At 40.3% G+C, this 21,876-nt stretch overlaps 1 protein-coding gene across 1 annotated transcript; it reads left to right on the top strand.

Annotated features, from left to right (window-relative positions):
- Window positions 1-1,449: 1,449 nt before the first annotated feature.
- tmem198aa (transmembrane protein 198aa) lies at window positions 1,450-19,220 on the top strand. Its single transcript, XM_073474207.1, has 6 exons — window positions 1,450-1,588; window positions 9,109-9,347; window positions 10,773-10,985; window positions 12,309-12,432; window positions 17,490-17,791; window positions 19,068-19,220. Exons 1-6 carry the CDS (start codon window positions 1,450-1,452, stop codon window positions 19,218-19,220), a joined length of 1,170 nt encoding a protein of 389 aa, XP_073330308.1.
- The last annotated feature ends 2,656 nt before the right edge of the window (window positions 19,221-21,876 follow it).

Below are 21,876 nucleotides of genomic sequence, written 5' to 3' on the forward strand. Positions count from 1 at the left end.
CAAATCTTGTTTCCCAGATGTAAGAAAACATGTTTGTTTGGTACAGACCCCAACAAATGTTGCATCATCCTGATTTCAATAGTTTGTTTTGGTGAAAATGAAAATTCTGATGCAAAAGTGATCATTCCCTACTAAAATGCTATATGACGATGTCCACAGTAAAACATTATAATGGACGATGAGGGATTGAATATGAGTTATATTGCTGTAAAGCAACTGTAGTCACCTCTGTTTCCCACGGTCACTCTGATCTCTGATCTCACCCAGTCAAGAATACTGTCTCCCGTCACCACCGACATACATCCTCATGCTGGGATCAAAATTGTCTTCATCTGCCCGCCACATGTCTGTAACTTAGCTGCGTTCATCCTCAGAAGGTCAAAATAAGGTTTGCCTGCAAGCTGACCTGAAGCAGCCAAGAAACTGTAAAATAACAACAGCGCGAATGAAAGAAAAACACTCCCAGCAGCCAGCAGAAAGCAAAACACCACCGCCGATAATGTAACAGAGCATCTTGGGTTCGCCTTACAGAGCTCATTTAATAAGAGGATATTAAACGGGACATGCAGACACAACTAAGGTGCATTGAGCAGCGACAAACTTCCTTTCGCAGTTTCTGTCAAAATAATTATAATATGATTTATTCACTCTATCATGCAGCCCTATTTATCATGAATCTGACATATGATGAGCACATTAACAGCATTTGCAGCATAAACAATCAATAAAGGCACTCTTGATGAGTGTTTCATCAACATCAGTGCAACACTATACATGATCAATACTGCAGCACTACTGTGTACCATATAAAGTTACTATATGACATAGCAGTCTCGCAGCCTGACAGTACAACAGCAGTGAGTATTTGCTGAAGTATCACTTTAAGCGAGTGAGCGAGTTAGAGCAGCAGCAGCAGATCAGGAGTGAGCACAGATTCAAATGTTTAAGGGCTTTTGTTTTTAACCCCCCTGAAAAACTTCAGCTTGGAAGCTCCCAAACCGTCTTGTACTCGTGCCACATGCAAATTCATGCAAATTAATTCAGCTTGCCTTCCCATGGCAACCATTATGTGTGCGCTGAAAATCTTCTGCTACCGGTCAATACTTTCAAACTGCTGGCAACAATTTGTTGCAGCCTCTTTACTGTATATCCAAGTGAATGATAGAAGCTGAATTGCATTTTTTTTGAAAGATGTTTCCTTTTTTCAACATTGTAATGCATGCTTACTGCTCCGTCAGCACTCACAGCTGTGTACTTAAAATGAGTAATCAATAATCACTCTCTCCCTGTCTTCTCTTACTTTCATTCATTCTCACTCCTGCACTCTCCATCACTCTTTCTTTCCATGCCTCCCCTTTGCAGGTAGATACGTTTCAATGGGTGAGGCCCACTGACTCAGTCATCCCTACACATCCCCTCCGCCTGCACGCCCTCCTAAACGTCGCCAACATGACTTCCACCAGCCAACTTCTGGGTTTGGCTGAGGTGGGGCTGAAGTGTGACCAGGAGATTGAGAGGAGATATGAGATCGTGCCCTCGGTGGTCTGCTCCATGTGCTGCCTCTTTGGAATCATCTACTGCTTCTTTGGTGAGTGATGATGTAGTCACAGCTCTGCTCACTAAAATGTATCTTCAATCTTCTCCTTCATTACATGGGATCAGTGAAAAATGGGATTTCATTTAAAGATTGAAACAGCTTTATCCTTATTCTAGTGCAACGTCAGTATCTGGGATTCTGAATCAGGCTCACTTTAAAAATACAGCTTGACACTTGTGCCTGTCACTTCCAGCTGAAAAGAGCTAATCCCCATCAGTTAAGAGTGCCATGGCTGCTCTACTGTTGCCATAAGAGGTCTTGTGTCTTTTCCCGTTCAGTTGACATTTAAAAGAAAAGTTTGACATTTCAGCAAACTCTCTTATTTTTTTTCTTGCAGAGTTAAATGGAAAGATCAGTAGCCCTCTCATGTCTGTACTTCAAATAAAAAGCTACCACCAGGAGCCAGTTATGAATGAATGAATGTATTTATTTATTTATGTATTTGGCTTACATTCATCTTGAGAAACAAAGATTACAGCACAAAAATAGTCTCATAGTCGATTACCAAAAAAGGAATAGGCTGAAGCCCAAGGCTTATTTTTGCCTATCTTATATAAACCAAAGGGTAACCCAGAATATCAGCAATACCAAAGAAAGAAAATAAATGAATTAATAAGTAAATACATTATACTGCTATTTATTATAATCCTCAATTATTTTACTTTTTAATCATTTTTAAATTATCTTCTCCTATACAGTTAGCTTAGCTTGGCACAAAGACTGGAAACAGGGAGAAACAGCTAGCCTGGCTCTAATAAGCACATCTAAAGATCAATAATTAACACGATACATCTTGTTTGTAAGATTCAAGATTCAGTACTTTCAACATGGTTGAATGGACAGACAAGACCACACACTCATAAAATACAGAAAATACAGTAAAAGAGTATGGACAAATACGTAAAATAATATTCAGACACTAGCACCTGTAGGGCTATTTGCACTGACACACTAGATAAAGTGCTTCAAGTACGTAAACGTATTTACGTAAAAAGTTGTTACCTACTGTGCTTTGATATTTTAGTCATTTAAAAGCCACTCTTTTACAAAAAACACAAAACTGGAGACCCTGGGCAGTAATTAGATTATCTAAAGAAAAACTAAGGATGTCTGCCTGTAGCATTACTTTAAAACATGATGTAAACAACAAAGAGTGACATGTTGAGACATGTTGCCAGGATATAATTTGAAAGTGTTGCCAAAACACATAGCCAAGGAGTCCTGAAATACCTACTGTTGATCATTTTACTTTTATTTGTAGCGCCTTCTGCTGTGCTGGTGTATGATGTATTGATTTAAGAGCATTAAAGAGTCGCTCTCTTCTTTCACGCTATGTGAATCAATATTGAAACCTCATTCCTGTAGACTAAGCTGCTGTGGCGCTGCTATAACATACAGTATGTACTTTACTTCAGGGAGCACGGTGGAGTAAATGTTCTGCACTTGCTGCTGTGCTTTCTCGAATCCTTGAATCCCTGTCACTCTCTGCAGTCACCATCAAACTGATACTAAAAAAGATTGGACTGCCTGCTGTCCTTTAAAAAACACAACATGTTATCTTCTGCAGCTTATTCAAAGGCATGTTCCCATTTCTTTCAACTAAATGTTGCAGCTGCCCTGCTGTAAGAAAAACGCAGCACAGATTTAAATCAGAAATACCAGGCCTCACTGGGAGTGGACCCCCTGTTGTATTTATAAATTAATTAAATCCTCTGTGCCATCAAACAACCAGACTCATGCTTACATGCATGGCTCCAGTCATATGTAAAGACACGAAGTCCTGACTTGAGGCTTCATCTTGGGCCCAGCAAGTGAATGTGTTTGATTGCATCATTAGTATTAAGGGCTCATCCTAATGAGTTTGGATGCAAAGTCATTACAGGAATGTGTAATCAATAAATAATTAGAGAGAGAGATCTGCTGTACAAGCTGTTTACAGTAGAGTTGTTGAAAATGATTAAGATTTGTATTTCCGCTTCAATTGTGAGTGGAAAAATTGCATAAAAGTGCTCAATTAATGGCAAGAATTTTGTACAAAAGTGTAATTAACTTCTGTGTTTCCGTGCAGTGAATTTGTGTAATTGTTTACTTGTAGCCATTTTCATCCTGCTGTGGCTGTAAATTAATGATGTTTTTTATTTTGGGAGGACTGTAGGAATGCAGGCTAAGCAGATCAGATGCATGCAAACATTTTTTTAATGTTCTTTTTGCCTTTACTGGACAGCAGACAGTAAAGAGAGACTTGAACTCTCTTCCAGGTATCCATCAGTAGCCCTTTTGACCACCAGGATTAGCTACAAATACTATCAGAGAGTTGATCCACATGATAATATATTGAAACAAAACATACTGTACACTGCCAACCCTCCCTATTTTCCCAGGAGACTCCCGCGTTTCATTTCCATCTCCCAATTTTTCACACATTTTCCCCTTTTAGTTATCAAAACCTATTTCTGGCACTGTACCCTGTGTAGTCTGCTGTACCGTTGGCGGACAGAGAAATGGAGAGGAGAAAGAATATTTAAACAAATTTCAGACACCCTGGAGAGAAGAATTCCTGTTTCTTACTTAAAGTTTTAAAGGAAAGGGGCTGTAAAATCTGCCACATCGATTTTTCTGTCAATAAGGGGGCTCGTACCGTATCAATCCCCATCGAGAGGCTGACGATGAGGGCAGTGGTGTTCACAGACTTTGCAAGAAATTAATGAAAAGTAATAAATGTTACTTTATGACACATATTTAGGCAAGTTTACGTGAGAGGACAAAATATTCTGCACGGTCTTCTGAGAATTAAAAGTCAAATTAAAATTATTTCACATGAAGTGTGTGAAGTTTGTTTTCATTCTTTAAATGTCACCAGAATGTAGAAACACAGTCCTTGAATCTTTAATTTTTCAGGAGTGGGAGCCTCCCTAATTTTGATGTTTCAAGGTTAGCAAGTGTGGTTATAAATGATCCCACAGAAGCAGGTAGAAATGTCTGCAATTAGATCTTAACACAACACACAATCAGTGGCCACTGCTAAGCACTGAATTTTCAGCTTGTATGTATTGTCTTTTGATCAATCATCCGAGGACTAGGCAATGTGTTATTGTTATCCTGATATGGCATAAGTGATGTCTTTTCCTGGTTTTAAAGGCTGCATTAAAAAACTGCATTACACTTTACATTACAGTAAAGTGAGGTCATTTTCTGCCTAACCCTTTTCCCACTTAGTCATCATATCCACAATACTGAAGGTTTTTGTTCAAAAATCTCATTGTGTTAATATTTTATGAAAGTACCTAAGGTCATCCCGACAATACTGTCAGGACGTCGAGGTATTTGATCAAAAATACTGTGATATATGAGTTTGTTGCTCAGTCGTAGCATTGTATGATGTGTTTTTTAGGAGATTTCCTAATATCTAGATATAACGTGTAACCTGGTCAATGCAATCCCCAGAATAAATGTTAGCTAAGTACATTTTTTGCAGAACCATAGATAAGTTAAACTTCCAAACTAAACATTTGTTGAGGTTGAATTTCCTATTTTTCTGTTGTCACAACACTGTCTAAGCACTAAAACCACTTTGTTTAGGGCTAGGTAAACATGAGGTGGTCCCACTTCCTGTAAAAAAAAGCAAGCTGATTTTGGTCACCAGCAATAAAATTATATTATTTTCAGGTCATATTGTGTAGCCCTAAATCATCCTTTGTTAAATTTCTTGGCCACTGTTCATGTATACAGTATTGTGATTTAAATAAACTACATAACACCCATAAAATCACATTCTTCCCAACTTAGATTATTTACCTGCAGACCCGCACAGGGCTGTTAATATTTATACTAACAGTAACACAAGCAACAAAATACATGCAGGAAAATAAACAAGGTAATGTTTCACATAATAAAAACACAGAATTGTGTTGTGTGGAAAATATATAGAATTACATTTTTTGGAAAAGCAACCCTGCTGCTTTTGGATGAATATTGATGCATGTTGAAGCTCTGAGCAGATGTGTGGCATACAAATAGACAGGGCGCGAATCGCTGAAGCGTACAGACGGCATTAACATTCACTGTATATGTCCGGGTGAAGCATCGGCAGCGTCAGTCCCTGCATTGCAAACAGGTTACCCAACAACTTTATTTCACAAAGTTGACAGCATGCGAGTAAGACGATGGTAGCTCTGAAACAAAACTGTTGGGCGGATAACAAAATGTAGAGAACACTGCTATTCGTAGATCCTCACCTCTAGTGAGGCAGGAAATGTCAAGTTTGCCCTTAGGGTGGTGAAGGAGAACAAAAGATGTCTTAGCCCACTTTAATTGTACGTTGCTGTACTGCATTTAGCAACCTCGTGATAGCATGTTAACGCTTTCTGTTTTAAATGTCTGTAGTTGACAAAAACTTTAGTTTATCAAATCACACTGATTGTTTCATACACGGTTCCAAAAAATAGCAGCAAAACGTCTCATGACAATGGCGTCATTTTACTTGAGATACTTAATCTCCTCAGTTCTTCACCATCTGTTGTCTGTTTGTCTCTCTGTTTGTTTGACAACAGAAAGAGAAAATTAAGAGGTGCATTTTCCCCCTCAGTGCCAGATCTTCCTTAATAACCAAACAAAATCACTGTTCTGCAAATGAGGCACAATGCATATTGTCGGCATTGCTCAGAAACCCCACAGTCACTTGAATAATTTTAGGAGAAAGACATTCCTGCTGCTTTTCAGCAGGAAAAACTGATTCTCCCTGCCAACACATGTTGCCTGTAGAATGCCGTTTAGTCCGAAGGTCTTGAGAAGAAAAGGTTATCTGTCATTTATTCGACCCAGAAAAACAACAAAGTTACAGGAGAAACAATGGGTGATGTTATAGGAGCAAGATGGATGAGGCAAAGCAAAAGAGAGTGGAAGGGAGGGAGAAGGGAGCTGAACAAGCCAGAGTGAACAGATGGGATGGAGGGTTTGATGGCTGGAGGAAAAGTAAGGGAAGAAACGAGGAACAAAAGAGGGAGTGGGGGGAAAGGCAAAGAGTGGAAGGGTGGAACAATAGGGGGGATAAAGGACCAAGGAAAGGATGGGTCAGAGGGAAGTGGCCAAGAAGAAGCCAGGGAAAGGCATATTTCAAAAAGGTATTAATTGATTTATGGATCTGATGTGGAAGAACAAAGCTGTGAATTTGTGGCTGCTGACCAAACAAATGTTCATGTGGCTGTGGATGTTTTGTCAGACTTGTATTCATTCTTGTGCTTTCACCACACTTTTTATTGAAAGGCCTGGTGGTGGCTCAACGATATCTAAGAAAGCACACATAAATGAGGTAAAGTCACGAGGGAGGAGTGCGGACGGTGGGTTGGAAGAGAGGAAGAGTATTGTTCAGCTCAGCTGTGCGATGCCTGATTACACAAAGATAACAATCTGATGCTGGATCCCCTGGAGACAGAGTCCAGTCAGACAGAGAAAGAAGGAGATGTAGAGCAAAAAATAAAGGGAGACGCAAACATTAATAAACACAGAAGCAAGAGCCAAGGAGATTCTAACTGTTGATGATTTGATTTGTTAATGCCGTAGCATCTTTTGCTGCCTTTTTTTTTGTTGCATTAGAGCACATTAAAATGCGGATAAACCTGCGAGACAGAAAAAAAGAGAAAGCCAAGGACACGAGGGACCAAACAATGGGTAAAGACGAGTCGAAGGAGAGCAGCTGTTCTATTCAGCAGCCTGTTGACTAATGAATGTGGATGACCTTTTGTAATGAGACGATTATCATATTTTAAAGCAGTTTTACAGAAACAGCTTATCTGCTCTTCACATCATCTTCCAATAATGAAATGCTTCTCCCTAACCCACCACAGGAAGGTGGCTGTTCATTGTTCTGCTGTTCAGTGCGAATCTTATCTCCCTATACTATTTCATTTAAAGATATATTTAACATTTCTGCATTGAAATGTGAGAAAAGACTAGACCCTTGTTATATATTTAGTTGAGTTGTGTACTATCATTATCCCAAATGTTTCAAACAATGTTCAAACAAAGACAAATCCACAAATGTAGTCAAGGTTACAGGTGCTTTTCATCTGGTCGCCTGACGCCATAACGTCCGGGTAAACATCAGATGAGGCGCCAGAGAGCGAGGAACGAAGTCAGCAAACATGACTTAATATAACGCGAATGAAACTTAAGAACATGACCTCATCTGTGAACATTTCTGAGTCACATAGATGGATTATCATCATCAAAGGTGGTTGTTGAACACTGTTGACAGCAGCTGCTATTGTCTCATGCTGCTTTCTCCTTTTTTTTCTTTACATTGAGAGACCCCCAGAGGCAGAAAAGAGATTCAGTATTCACTTTGTTGTCCTATTTATTTATTAGTTTATTTGACAGGGACAATACACGTAGGCATTGTTATGTGTCATTAAAATGCAACCGATGCAATGTATGTAGGACTTCTAGCCATGGCTAATTTGCAGTTTTTGTCCCTGGTTAGGCTTTTGAGGAATAAAACACACAATACAACACTCTAAAAATAGATATAAAAGCTAGCAATAAACTAGATATAGACAAGAAGCCGCTACAGACTGTGACAGACAGAAAAAAGAAAATGAAAATTAAATTTGCGCTGGGCTTCTCCTCATGCTGCATCCACAAGAAAACATTCCACACACATAAAAGAGCTGCTGGGATCAAGAAACAAGTCTAAGAACACAGTCATAAATTAAATATTTCAGAAATCAAATCCATTTAGCACCGTCTAATAAGGCATGCTTTATAGTTTGTTTGTTTTTTTTAGTTGCAACTAATAGTTAAATTGCTCGTCATTAAAGAATTTATCTTCATACATCAGATTTTTTTGTGTTGCCTTCATCTATCAACCACGGATTTAAAAGGTAATAAATTCTAGGCCAGCAGATTCGTGTTGTTGCAAATCATCTTCCAGATGAAAGTTAGAGCTTGTTGGCCAGAAAAAGTAAGTTACGATGAAAGATGATAAAAATCAGCCAAGACTTTTAGTAGCAACTAATCTTTAATTACTGGTCAATAAATAATGTATTAATCCTTTAAATGTCAGTCATACTATTTGGAAGAATTTTTGGGTTGCTATAATTGTACAATCATCTGTCACCTGAGGACTTAGAAGGTAATAAATTCTCAGCAAACTGATTTTTGCTCCTCCAAATCATCTTCCAGGGGAAATTAAGAAACTCGAGGAAAGCATACACCTATTTGTTTGTGTGTACTGTGTGCTCTTGAGTGTGTGTGTGTGTGTGTGTGTGTGTATTTTTTGTTGACAGAAGTCGAGACTAAAACAGAAAGTCCCTCTGGTGTTCATCTCTATTTCAGGCTACAAGAAATGTCTCATATGCACTCACTGACTTGTTTGTTGTTCCAAGTTTGTCCTTGTAATGAATAATTTTTTCACATGGGTTTCTGGCTGTACACTCACTGCAGTACAGCATATACTGTATGTTTCGTATGCGTGTGATTGCCTCACAGTGGTCTGTTTGCCTTCCCTCCTGCAGGCTATCGATGCTTCAAGGCCGTATTGTTCCTCACAGGCCTGATGTTTGGCTCTGTGGTTATCTTCATGCTGTGCTACAAGGAGAGAGTGATGGACACTCAGCTGAGTGTCGAGGCATCAGTGGGAATCGGCCTCGGCATCGGGACCCTGTGTGGCCTGGTGACCATGTTGGTCCGCAGTGTGGGACTATTTATGGTGGGCCTGCTGCTGGGCCTGCTGGTCGGAGTGGCTTCGCTGGTGGTGAGGAGACACGTTTTATTTCGCAATGTTTAGATTGATGTTTATTTGCAAATTTACAAAACTTACATGTTTCATGTTTAAGCTAAAGAGTTTTATGAATAAAGCATTGTAATATTAGCACAGGGAAGCCTACAGTGCTTGCGCCCAGTCATACCAGAAAGTGGCATGTGCTATAGACTAATCTGGGTCTTAGCCAGACTCAATTGGCAGACTCCCGTTTTTCATTGCCCTCTCCCAGTTTCCTACCAGGGTCACAATTCTCCTGTATTTTCATCTCGATTTATGACAATTTTTCCCCTTTTAGTAATCTTAACCTGTTTCTGGCACTGTCCAGTGTGTAGTCTGCTGTACTGCTGTGCCTTGTCCTCCTCAGTGAGTGAGAGACTGACATTTTCAGACACCCCGGAGAGAAGAATTCTCATTTCTTAACTAAAGTTTTGAAGGAAAGAGGCTGTAAAATCTGCCACGTCAATTTTTCTGTAAATCATGGGGGTCGCACCACGTCAGTCCCCATCGAGAGGCTGACAAACACAGGGTAGTGGCGTGCACAGACTCTCTAAAGGGCAGGGGCAAAAAATGAATACATGAATGAAAAGTGATAAATTTTACTTAATGCCAAATTTACACCAAAAAGCTAATTATTCTGCGGTGTTTTCTGAGAATTATATGTAAAATTTACATTATTTTTTACATAACATGTTGTTGCAGTTCACTTATTATTGTGTTATTTTCATTCTTTAATTTTCATCAGAATGCAGAACACACAATCCATGAAACTCAAAATTTGTCGCTATGGTTTCGAAATCCTCTCTTTTTCTGAGGTCTGAAGGTTGACAAGTAGATAGATGTATCCTAGCCGTTGTTACTGCCGTGGCATTTCACTTGTAAACCTGCTAATGTACTTCTACATTTTAACCACTTTTGCACAGCTTTTGCAAAGAAATATGTCTCCAGGAGATCCTTTAGCTCATTTTGAAATGCCATTAAATGACTATCCCCCAGCATTAGTGGTAGCAACACGAAATAATAATAATGATTTTGTTTAATTATTTTTAAAAAAACGTTTTAAAAAGGAGAAAACACACATAAATAGGCTAGCGGAGTATTGCATAGGTAGAAACAAAAAGTTGGCTAGCTTTCTATTTAGCCTGTCACTGAGGATGCTAGCAAAATAGTTAACTCACTAGAAATAAGCACATTAGCACGTAAAGTATCTACTCAAGTAGTATCATAACTGACTGCAAACCACACCACAAAGCAGGCCATCAAGTGTGATTTTATTAGGAGTTTTGATAAAACGATGGCGTCCTCCGTTTTGGAAGACAATGGTAAGCCATTGAACTCTTGATGTGGATCTACTTTGCTGTCATTAACAACTACTACTGTTGATTTGACCAGGATCTACTTCTCCTTTTTCCCTCCCAGGTTATGGAAGAGTTCTACCACCCCAAAACAGTGTGGGTTCCCCTGGGTATTCTCCTGGGCTCTGGGACGTTATTTGCCGTCCTCACTCTTCAATGGCAGCGCTGCTTCGTCACCCTCTCCACCGCCACTTTCGGCTCTGCCATTATCACTGTCACCGTGGATTACTTTATAGAGCTGTTCGCCTTGGTACACTACGTCTACGAGAGACTCAGGGTAGGCTCGTCTGTGTGATTGTCTTTTATTACACTATTTGAAGTCACCTTCAGGCCTGTGTTTTCTGTGTGAGTGTTCGATATATTTGAGGGTGATCACGTGTCCCTTGATTTTTTACTGGACTGTTTGTCTTGGCGAGTGATTTTCATTTGTGTTTGTGTAAAAGTGAGAGACAGACAGACAATTGGACTGATAAAATCTCTGATATTGACCACTTTATAGAGCGGTTAACAACCCAATATTAGATACTTCACCTTGGTGCAGTCACTGTCTACAAAATTTTGCCAGGAGCTTCGGGTGTGACTGCAGATAAGAGCTGAGATGATGGAGTGAGTCAACAACAGGGAGGAGTATTAGATATACTGTATGTGTGGATAAAGGAAAACAGACAGAATTGTGTGTCGGCAATATGGACAAAATCTTCAATCAGAGATGTGTAATTTGTCATAGTGATATATAGGAATACAGTCAACTTTGTACGAATTAAAATGAAACCTATTTGTAGATAAAATTAACAGATGGAAATGTCTGTTTTTGAGCTCATTTAGAGGATTAATAAGGAACAAGTCAGCGTTCATCATCACACTAATTCAATAACCCTGTAAATCCAATATTGCCATTAAAGAGTTCACACTGCAAAATAATACAACCAAAGATAGAGCAAAATATAAACCAAATTTAACATAAAGGTACATGAACATTGAACAAAGGCCACAGAGAATCAACAGTCTGCAGGTTTTTACTCCAACCAATCACCTGAGCTGGTGGTTTCAATGACCAGGTCTTTCCCTCCTCTTAAAGAAGTCAGTCTGTGGACCGTTTAGTAAAGAAAAAACTTTCAGATCCTCCATCGTTCTCGGTTGCCAGACTTTGCCATCGTTTATTTAGGTCTTTTGTTCGATTTGTACTGTTTGTGTTATCACATCAACATATTATCAAATTTTCAACATATCTATTTACATGACCTTATTTTTACAGAGACGCCATATTCAGAACCGACCTCTTTCATGTTTGTTTGACTAAACCAGACTGCTGTATGCAGACAGTGGGAAGCCGTGCTGGGGCAAGCATGGTTTATGACCCATTTAAAATGTTCTCATCTTTAACAGTCTCATTTTGCAACCAAATTAATCAATTTTAAAATAAATTAGTATTTCATTATGTTGTGCTCTCTTTTGTGCAGGAATAACTCTAAAAAGGTTTTGAGAAACTGACGAAAGTGTCATCATTTAGTTACAAATCAGTTACAGTGCTTTGTATAGATTTATGGTTTAGCACTTTATCCAAATGAATTATTCAACTAAAACTGTGTAATCTTTGCAGGTGGCGCCTAAGAAACCAGTGTGCTGGTTTACTTGGGTCATCTTGGGAGTGTGGCCGGTCCTGGCCCTCCTCGGAGTGCTGATCCAATGGAAAGTCACTGCAGAGGGATTCTCTCACACAGAGGGTGAGTGATGCTGCTTTACACACGACTCCTTTTACTTACTAGGACTTTACTTTGATATGCTCTCACATGATGTCAACATACTGAGCACTCCAAGAAGACAATTTGAGTGGGTGGAAAAGATGGAGAATATGACAACAATGTCCAGAAGGTATATAAAAAAACAACATGGTGAAGCATGATTTTCAAACTGTTTGGGGATCATGACTAAGTGAACGAAATGCAACTGACGTGCAAGAATACAACAGTGTTTCTACGACCAGAAAAACAAGCACAACATCTTAGAGATATTTCTCTTTAATTAAAATATAATCCATGAAAACCATGTATAATACAGAAGCAAAACATCAGCAGCTCCGACTATATGCTAAACTCTTCCCTCTTGCTGAATAACAATTTACTCAGAAAATCTATTAGTTGTTCAACGGTTATCTTGTTCTGCATTATTAATTAGATATTATGTCAAAATATGTAGTCGTCAGTAGTTTTATGTACTGGCAACAGAGATGAGGATAAAAATGCAGACTCTTGCAGGCAGAGCAGGTAGGCTAAAGGAACTTCATGCTCCAAAAACAGGCTTACTCAGCAGTTTGGGGTTAGTCCTAACAAGCAAACAAATCCAGCGGTGTTGAAAGGCAGGAAAAATCACTCAGCAGGTAGCAGATCATGGGCAGATTGACAGAGTTAGAATGCATGAAGGTACAGGCAGTCTAGCAGGGAACATTGGCTAAAGGGCTACCGAGGAGCTGATGATGGAATTAAGTGGTTTGCAGGTCGGTTTGGGACCGGGGACATTTTTGGGAAATTGAGATTGGCAGGTTTGGGGACATTTCACAATAATTCAAGGTCCTGGGGCAGGTGAGAATGAGTGTGGCTAAAGGACTTACTCAGAACCTGTAGCACAGACTTTGATCTTTCCCTTTGGTGGCGGATTTTATTAAAAACACTGATGAATTCATAAAAATGAACAAACAAACATCTTATGAATAAATTGCATCTATCCAAATTGATTTTACTGCTTAGACGCTGCAGTCCAAAATGGCTTCTGCTCCAACCTCCGACTTGTGAACATACAATGACTGTGCTCAGAAACGGCTGATTCAAGGGAGGCGGTGCTCACCTCACCGTGTCCGATCTAATGTAGGCCACGGCCACAAGCTTCAGGCAAGGCTGCTGCAGACCCTTTGAAAATAAGTCTGTTTTTCATCCTCAGTTTGTGGTGGAGTTCAGTGAGAAGGATGAACATCTACTTCAGCTGTCTAGGAGAATGCTGCAATGCTGTTTTGTTTTGAAGGACTACGAAACTGGACTACGAAAGTCCAAATTTTCATTTCTGGGTGAACTAATCCTTTAAGTTCATATTACAGTATTTATCTCCTATAGTAACCACGACAGTGACTATTTTTAATGAAGCAGGAACGCTTGGCTGCTGGTATGCCAAAGTCTAGAAACAATGTTTAATTAAAGATTCCTTCGGCCCAGTTTCGTTCAATAAATGTGCAACTTCTAAGCACAAATTCTGTTTTTGAATTTCCTGTTTAATCTTAGACACTCACTAATCACGTCAAGTGCACAGAATGATGATGAGGCTCGTTTCAGTATTAATCTCAGAGGCCACTACAAGCTGGTACCATTTTATCAAGACTGGCTAATCTATCCTAATTTTATTTAACAGGCAGTTTTATCGGCAGCTTTAGAAATCATAACCATTATGAGGGCAGAAACAATGTGTGCATGTGTGTGTGTGTGAGGGGGAGACTAAACACACCGACATTATAATGTGTTAATGACGGAAACAGCCTTTCTGAAAGCAACCACAACACAGATGGCAAGATTACAAACACACACACACATGCGCGCACACACACACACACACAACTAATACACACAAACAAACAGAGACAGAAATATACTGGGGCACTGTCTCTCACTCACTCATACACTCAACACACACATCTCATTCATTTGTACACACACAGTGTTTCATTTGATCTTTGCTGGCGTACGACATGCAGAGTGGTGTCTCAGAAGAAGTCACACATTGCCTCAAATAATGGGATTAAACAGCCGGCTGCTATGGCTTCCAGTCAGAGGGTGTGGGCAAAGCGATAGAGGAAGCTTTTTAGTGCTATTTTGAAAACTGTACAATTGCGTGTGAGGCGGGAGGGGGGGCCTAGAAAGGGATAGAGACATGAAGGAAGGCAACTGTCTATAAGAGAGGGAATTGATTCTTCGAAAATTCAAGACACACTGCTTTGTTCAAAAAGTTGGCAAAAAAACCCTTCTTCCTCATCATGTGGCTACAAGATTAAAAGATGAATTGACCACACTCACTAAAAGAAAGATAAAAGGAAACAAAGGGGAGATAATATAACAGAAGTAACACAGGAGGGTAATGAAAAAGACCAAAAATAACAAGAAAACATCATTTCTGGATCTACTGATGTTTGTTACGTGCATTTCATGCTTGTTGCCTTAGATACAGCCTGTGATTGGTCATGTGAAGAGGGGAAAAAAATGAAACACGAAGCTTTACGGAGAGAAATGTGAATGCTATTGCAGTTCCTGCTGCTTTGTGATAAGAGCGACTTCAGACAGGGTCATTATGGTATAGAAAACTCCTTGAAATATACCTACAGTATACAGCAGCTGTCAGGAGACCTTTTCACACCTGCAGGCGATCCCCATGAAATGTTCAGGAACATTTCCTGCATCTGTCATGTCTCACCTCCAGTTCCCCACCTGAAGACATAGTAACATTTCAGGGAAAATGCAGGTAGAGATGTGCAGTAATATTACATGGACAGGCATGTTAAGGTTGTCTGACAAAAGACACTTTCACATGGAGTAATTAAATAAATGACAAAGCAGCAGCTCTTCGCCTGCAATAACTAATAACTATTTTAATGTTCCTTTCAATGTATCAAATGTGTTTCTGATGCAAGTATATCACGAAAAATGTAATTTATCTTGCAAACTTTTTGAGTATTAAACTCACAATAGACAAGTTACTTTACTTTAACTTATAATGATGAAGTAAATGTGATTGCACAGTATAATGGCTATGGAAAAATGACACTATCAGCATCTAGGTTCCCTATAAACTTCGCTTTCGTCATGCAATATTGTCTGCCACGGGGCATGAAACCTTCTGGGAAAATGCCTGGCACCACTGCCATCAATAATACCACTTGGAATTGCATTACACAAACATTTGCACCGTAAACACCTCATTGTCCACCATGTTCTTGAAAATAATAAGAGACGTCTCCTCCTCATTAGTCTGACTTACCCGATGGAGACTCTTGGTATATAAGCCTGACATTTCGTACCTATTGCAGGCGGCATTTCCCTCTTCCTTCCTGTATTTGCGTGTTACTGTTTTCAGAATACCAGTCGCTACATGAAACAAAAATTGGTGGAGCCAGATCTCTCCCCAGTGTTGAGACAGCGTTGTGGAGATACACGTACATCTAGCCTAGCCCTGTCTTCTTCTTCTTCTAATGAGTTTTTTGCCAGTTGGCATCCACAGGTGTTTCATCACCACCATCTTCTGGATTGTACTCTGCTCCATCTTTTCCAGCAATGTGAAAAGGCACAAGACAGAAATGTTCCTGAACGTAGCTGCAGGTGTGAATAATGAAAATCACTTGCGGTGCCTGAAAGGTTATCCGAGTTATTTACCAGGAACTAAATCTGAAAGACGCTAGAAGAGTTTGTCTGTTTTGACAGAGAAAGGATGGTGAGGATGGGGAGAAGGAGAAAAAAGGGGGCAGGTGTATTGGGGGAAGGGCAGAGTAGGGTGATTAACTGGGGCAGAATGGGTAAGTGGGGCAGCCGAGTGGAGCAGTGAGGAAAATCATCTGTCTGTCAGCTGATTCAACAGCATGCAGGACACGGGTGGGAATGAATTAGCTTGCACATGTTTTTCTTTTATTTATTTTTTGTCTGCCTGTGTTGACAATGATCGAACATACATGCGTTTGTATAATTCATTCCAGAGCCTAACATGAACCATCACAAATACATTCGTAAGTCCGCCCGTAGCCTGACTTAAACCGAACCTCTCAAACTGCCTTTTTTACAAGTGAAGACTGCACAAAATGTCCTCACTCCCAAGGTTTAAAGCTCATATTGGTCCTCACATAGATAGACGTCTAAGAGCATACATACACAGTGTATACACACACACACACACACACACACACACACACTCACACACACACACACACAGCAGCATGTAATGTAACCAGAGGGGCCTGAGGTGGGGTGAGCTGAGGAAAAGAAAGGGGGGGTATCATTAAGCGGTTTCCCTGGCAGATGGTGCCTCGTTAGCTGTCCGCCCGCACAAAGAAACAACAATAGACCTCATAACACTTCCACACCCACGAACCCACCCACACACGGTAACCGTGACGCATACAGTACATCTTGTCTCCCTGTAGTTCAGCGGGGTCCTCGCGCTTGTGGCCACATTCTGACCTCACATAATGAACATGAAAACAGATCGCTGACTCTCCTGTTTGCTAAACCACTGAATCAAACACGCAGACACCAAAATAATTATATGGGGAATCAATGAACAGTGAGACAGGGTGGATTTTGGACATTCTCTGCCGGAGAAGGGTGTGGAAATAACATGAACACGCTCACCCACTCACAATATGTCAAGAGAGTGAGCAGCTCAGTATGAGTACATGCTGCAAGGAAAACTATCTGTCTGCCAACTGACTGAATAGAATGAAGGAAAAGAGGAAATGGACATCAGAGGTTTTTTCTTCCTTTTTCTTTTTGTAGCCCATGCTTACAATAACCACCCCTAGAGATAGTTCATCAGCATTTTAAAGCTAATTAAAATATTGAAGAAAAGTCCCATCTGATTGAGGGTTCCTTTGGCCTTTCCTCTTGACTTTACCAGACACTTTTGTTTCTCTGTAAAGCTGCGTTTCTCTGTCGATATCATCCTCTCACTCCCTCATGATTATCTATTGTTCCCTCTGTCTGTCTTTCTTTCTTTCTTTCTTCCTTCCTTATCACATCCCTGCTCTTTTTGCCTCCAGTGGTTTTGAGTCGACAACAACGGAGGGTCCAGCTCATGCGCATCCGCCAGCGGGAAGAGAGGCTGAAAAAGGAGAAGGAGAACAAGAAGAAGAAAAAGCGACAGAACCAGAAGACAACCCACAAGCAGAAAGCCCACACCCATCACCACCACCACCAGCAGTACCATCACCCGGCGGCATCCCACCCTCACCACCAAGCCCAGAGCACCCAGCCACCTAAAGTCCCTCCTCCTCAGACTGAACCCGGCTACCACCGCAAGTCCAACCCAAAAAGACGCTTCGATGGAGATGTGCTGTCACCGGTAAGAGACAGTTGCCGCCTTATTCTTAAGAGGAAGTAAAATTAGCTTTGCAGGTCAAGATTTAATGCTTTTTTCTTTTAAATCAGCTTTACTCATTTTCTATATTTTATTTATTCCATATTACACCTTTAAAGAACTAATACAGACATTTTGGGAAACGCACATATTCACTTTCTTTGTCAAGAGTTAGACAAAAGATTGATACCACTCTCATGTCAGTATGTTCACTATGAAACTGGAGCCAGTTAGCTTAGTTGGTTAGCTTAGCTTAGCACGAAGAGTGGAAACAGCTAGCCTGGCTCTGCGTGAAAGTAGCAAATGGCCAAAAATCCGCCTACCAGGGTTTGACGATGGTTGGTGTGGGACTGTTTCTTGGCCAGAAGCAGCGACTTCCTGAAGTCTTGCTGTCTCAGTGACGTTGCCTGGCAACCAGCAAAGACTTCAGGAAATCACTGCTCCCAGCCAAGAAATAGTCTGGCAAAAAAACCTAATAAAGCCACAAATGTAAATTTCACACTTTTTTGTTCACACACACAAACAAATGAGAAATAACATGATGACTTAAGCCAGTTTTAACTGGAACTTTCCCTTTCCAGGGACATAATGTTATCCCTGAAAAAGTACAATTTAATTGCAGCCATTTTTAAAAATCTGCAGTCGAAAAACCAGTTTGTTTGTTTTTTTTTCATCGTGTTTAGATGCATTAACATGGAGTTACAGAAGAAAGCAAACACCATATGGCCAGTGACACAGTGCAGGCCTTGTTGTATAGTCACGCACAAAAACGACGAAAGTAAAAGAAAGTAAAAGAAGTGGTCACTTTTTCATATACCCGAGGACAGACTTGCCTAATCTTTGCCGTGAAAGGCAGACAAAGATAAGCTGAATTAACCTTTAAATTCCTTGAAAAGTAGTTCCTGCAAACGTAGCTTTTGTGAGCTTTAGCTGTTGGAAGGTCGATTTTGTTCAACCTCAGCTGTTTGCCTCTTTATCCAGTCTTCATGCTATGCTAAGCTAACCATCTACTGGCTCCAGTTTTATAGTGAACAGAGAAAAGAATTTGAATGGCATAAATCTTATTATCTTACTCTTGCAAAGAAAGTGTGTAAGTGTAATTTCCAAAATGTCAATCACTTCCTTTAACAAACGGATGTTGATGAGGGTAAGCTTTTGTGACCACTGTTTGTGTGGTTTACTGTCATGTTATCTATCCATCACATTATGCTTGTCCACTATATATTCTGACCCAAACCCTGTATCATCTGTCTGCCCACAGAGCTACATCAGGAGTTTCAGGGACCGGCAAACCGACAGACGAGCCTACTCTCAAAGTCGAATGATGAGCCGCACCCGGATGGGCGAACTCGACTACGACTGCGGCTCTCAAGTGCCCCTCACGGCCCCCACCGGAGCCCCGGTTCGCATCTAAGACAGCGAAGCGCACATCCAACCACACACACACAATCACACAAGGCTACTTCAAACCCTGTTTGTCACAGTTAAGGACAGAAACTTGAACGAACAGTGCCAACCTAATCAACTGCCTATTAACCCAACAGGAACTCAGTATACCCCAAAGGTGGTCCCACACTGGTTCCCTGCTCTCAGACCTGTTCGATGTCGTATTTATTTGGCCAGTTTGGTCCTGTTCTGTTCTTTGTGAATGTCAAGAGACAAGAGCAGAGCCTCTTCTTCTGGATGGAGCAAGAACTGATTGCTGCTGAAGGCGATGTGGTCAAATCATCATGAATCATCACGTACTGACTTCAAAACCACTTCTGTTACTGTACTGGTCTGGAGCACACTGGAAAAGATGGACCTGTCTGTTGGGATGTTAACTGAAATATCTCTGTTGAAAATTTGATTTAAAGATTTTTTGGGGGGCTGTTTCGAGACAGAAGAAGTAATTCCAGTGGGATTTGCAGTGGGGAAACAATGAAAACACTCATTTCTCCACAGGAGGGCTGCACCATTCCAGATAAAAATGCATCACATGGATTTCATGGATTCAACGGTATCTGTGCTTAGAAGGTAATTAAAGGAGATAACGATTCGCTTAAAGGATTCTAGTAAGAAAACTCAAAGGAAAATGATAGAAAATTAAATCAACATAAAAAAAAACACAGAGAGCTAACACCGAAACCGAGAGGCAGCTCTTCTTCATCACTTTCTCGTTTGAAAGGTCAGCGCGTGAAGCGAGGTGTTCATGAGGTCAACCTGATATCTTCACAGACAGCCTGCATATCCAAACATGGCAGCACAAGTCTTCAAAATGGAGAGCAGAGACTGGTTTAAGGCGTGTACAGGACAATTTGTATGTGAACGGTCCATGTGTCATTGCCTATATTGTTGTCATTTTCCAGGGGATGTGCACATCGCATCACTTTGCTTTCGCCCTCAATCGACAACTGTTTTAACTGCGGACCTGAGCAGGAGACACGTCCACACCTCCCCCTTCTTCTTTTGTCTTTCTACTGAATTTAAAACATTTTTGTAAGCTGTATTTAATGTGCTCTCATGTCACGTTTCCTCTTCTTATCACAAAAACAATCTACCTTTGAAGAATTTGTTTAAATATGCTGTTAAGACACAAAGACAAGAAACCGCTGTCTGATACTGCTCCTCCAGCTGAAAGCTGTTTTAGCGAGTAGGGGGGAACAATACATGACAGTGAAAATGTTAAATATAGTGTGTTTGTGCGTGTGAGTGGACACATGAGCCCTGTGGCCAGTGATGGATTGTACCAAATACTGGTGAAGGAGGGGGGGGATTCATGGTAATGTATGTAAAACATACTGTATTTTTTCCCCTCTTTTGAGCCACTATACTGGTGAAAAATGTGAATATTTCAGTTTGAATGACGTCTTAAATGAGGAAAAGGAGGATTCTTAAAATGAAGGTAATCTCCTGGAAATGATGAGACATAGTGGAAAGGTGAATTTGCGAATGGCGCCCTCTAATGTTTACTACTGGACCTCTTTTTCTAGACTTACTGTTTGTGTGCATATGTTTGTGTGTTACATGCATTTGCGTGTGATTTGCTTTTAAATTCAAATGCGCTCCGATTATTGATATCGTTGTACTGAACATCCAGAGAGGTGAAGGAGTCGGACTTTAAGAGGAAGTATTTTCAGTACAAAGGAGCTATTTTTGTTTTATTTGAACCTCTTAAACCAACACTACCAATGTTACAGCTCCCGCTGAATCAAAATGTGACTATAAAGAGCCATATATATACAAAACTGAAGAAACTGATTAAAATTAATCAGATATTGGCCACTAGGAGTGTGTTTTATGTAATTTCCTGGAGGTTTAGATAAACAAATATATTCTTCAGTACTGATGGGATGTGATGGGCTTGGCACTGAAGGACCAGTCAGTCTCTCCTTAACCCATTACTGCATGAGAATCCTTGTGTAACTGTTTCCAATGTGTCAGTGTTTCCGTGTGTCACTGTTGTCATGTGAAAACCTCAGATTTCCAGTTTCAAATTGTTGGTCCCAGGGTGCGAAACACACCGTCCACATTAGCTGAACTTCGACGTTATGCAGGAAAACAACATCATAATCTCGTTGTTTTCAACCTCAGTGCAGCTTTTCAATAATTTCGAGGATCAGCTGTAACCTGTTTTGTCACAATGAATAGGTACAGCTAAAGGATTCTGGGATCCAAAGTGGAAGCGTCAGAAACGCCTCGTCTGTTTTCTCTTCTCTCTCTCTCTCTCTGTTTACACTGTCCAGGTTAAAGGGCTCTGAAAAGGCATTTAAATCACTTCCCTCCTCTCGACATGCTCTGTGCTAAGTCACCTTCTGTTCTGCTGTATCAGTGTTACCCCAGTAATGTTTTTGCAGTAGTGGCTGTTCAAGTGTAATTTGGGGTTTTGCTCACACTTCAGTCCTGTTTCGCTCTTCTTTTGTAGTTTTATCGTAGTGCACTTGTATCATCGTCACTGTCTTTACATTGTGGAAAGACAGATATTAACAACATGAAAATTCTGTGACAAACTGAATTATTGTTATACAATTTTAAATCCTTTTTATTAGCGCTCTTATTTTTGCTTTTATTATTTTCTGTCATCGCCCATC

Source organism: Pagrus major, chromosome 9 (genome assembly GCF_040436345.1).
Source record: "Pagrus major chromosome 9, Pma_NU_1.0".
NCBI lineage: Eukaryota > Metazoa > Chordata > Actinopteri > Spariformes > Sparidae > Pagrus > Pagrus major.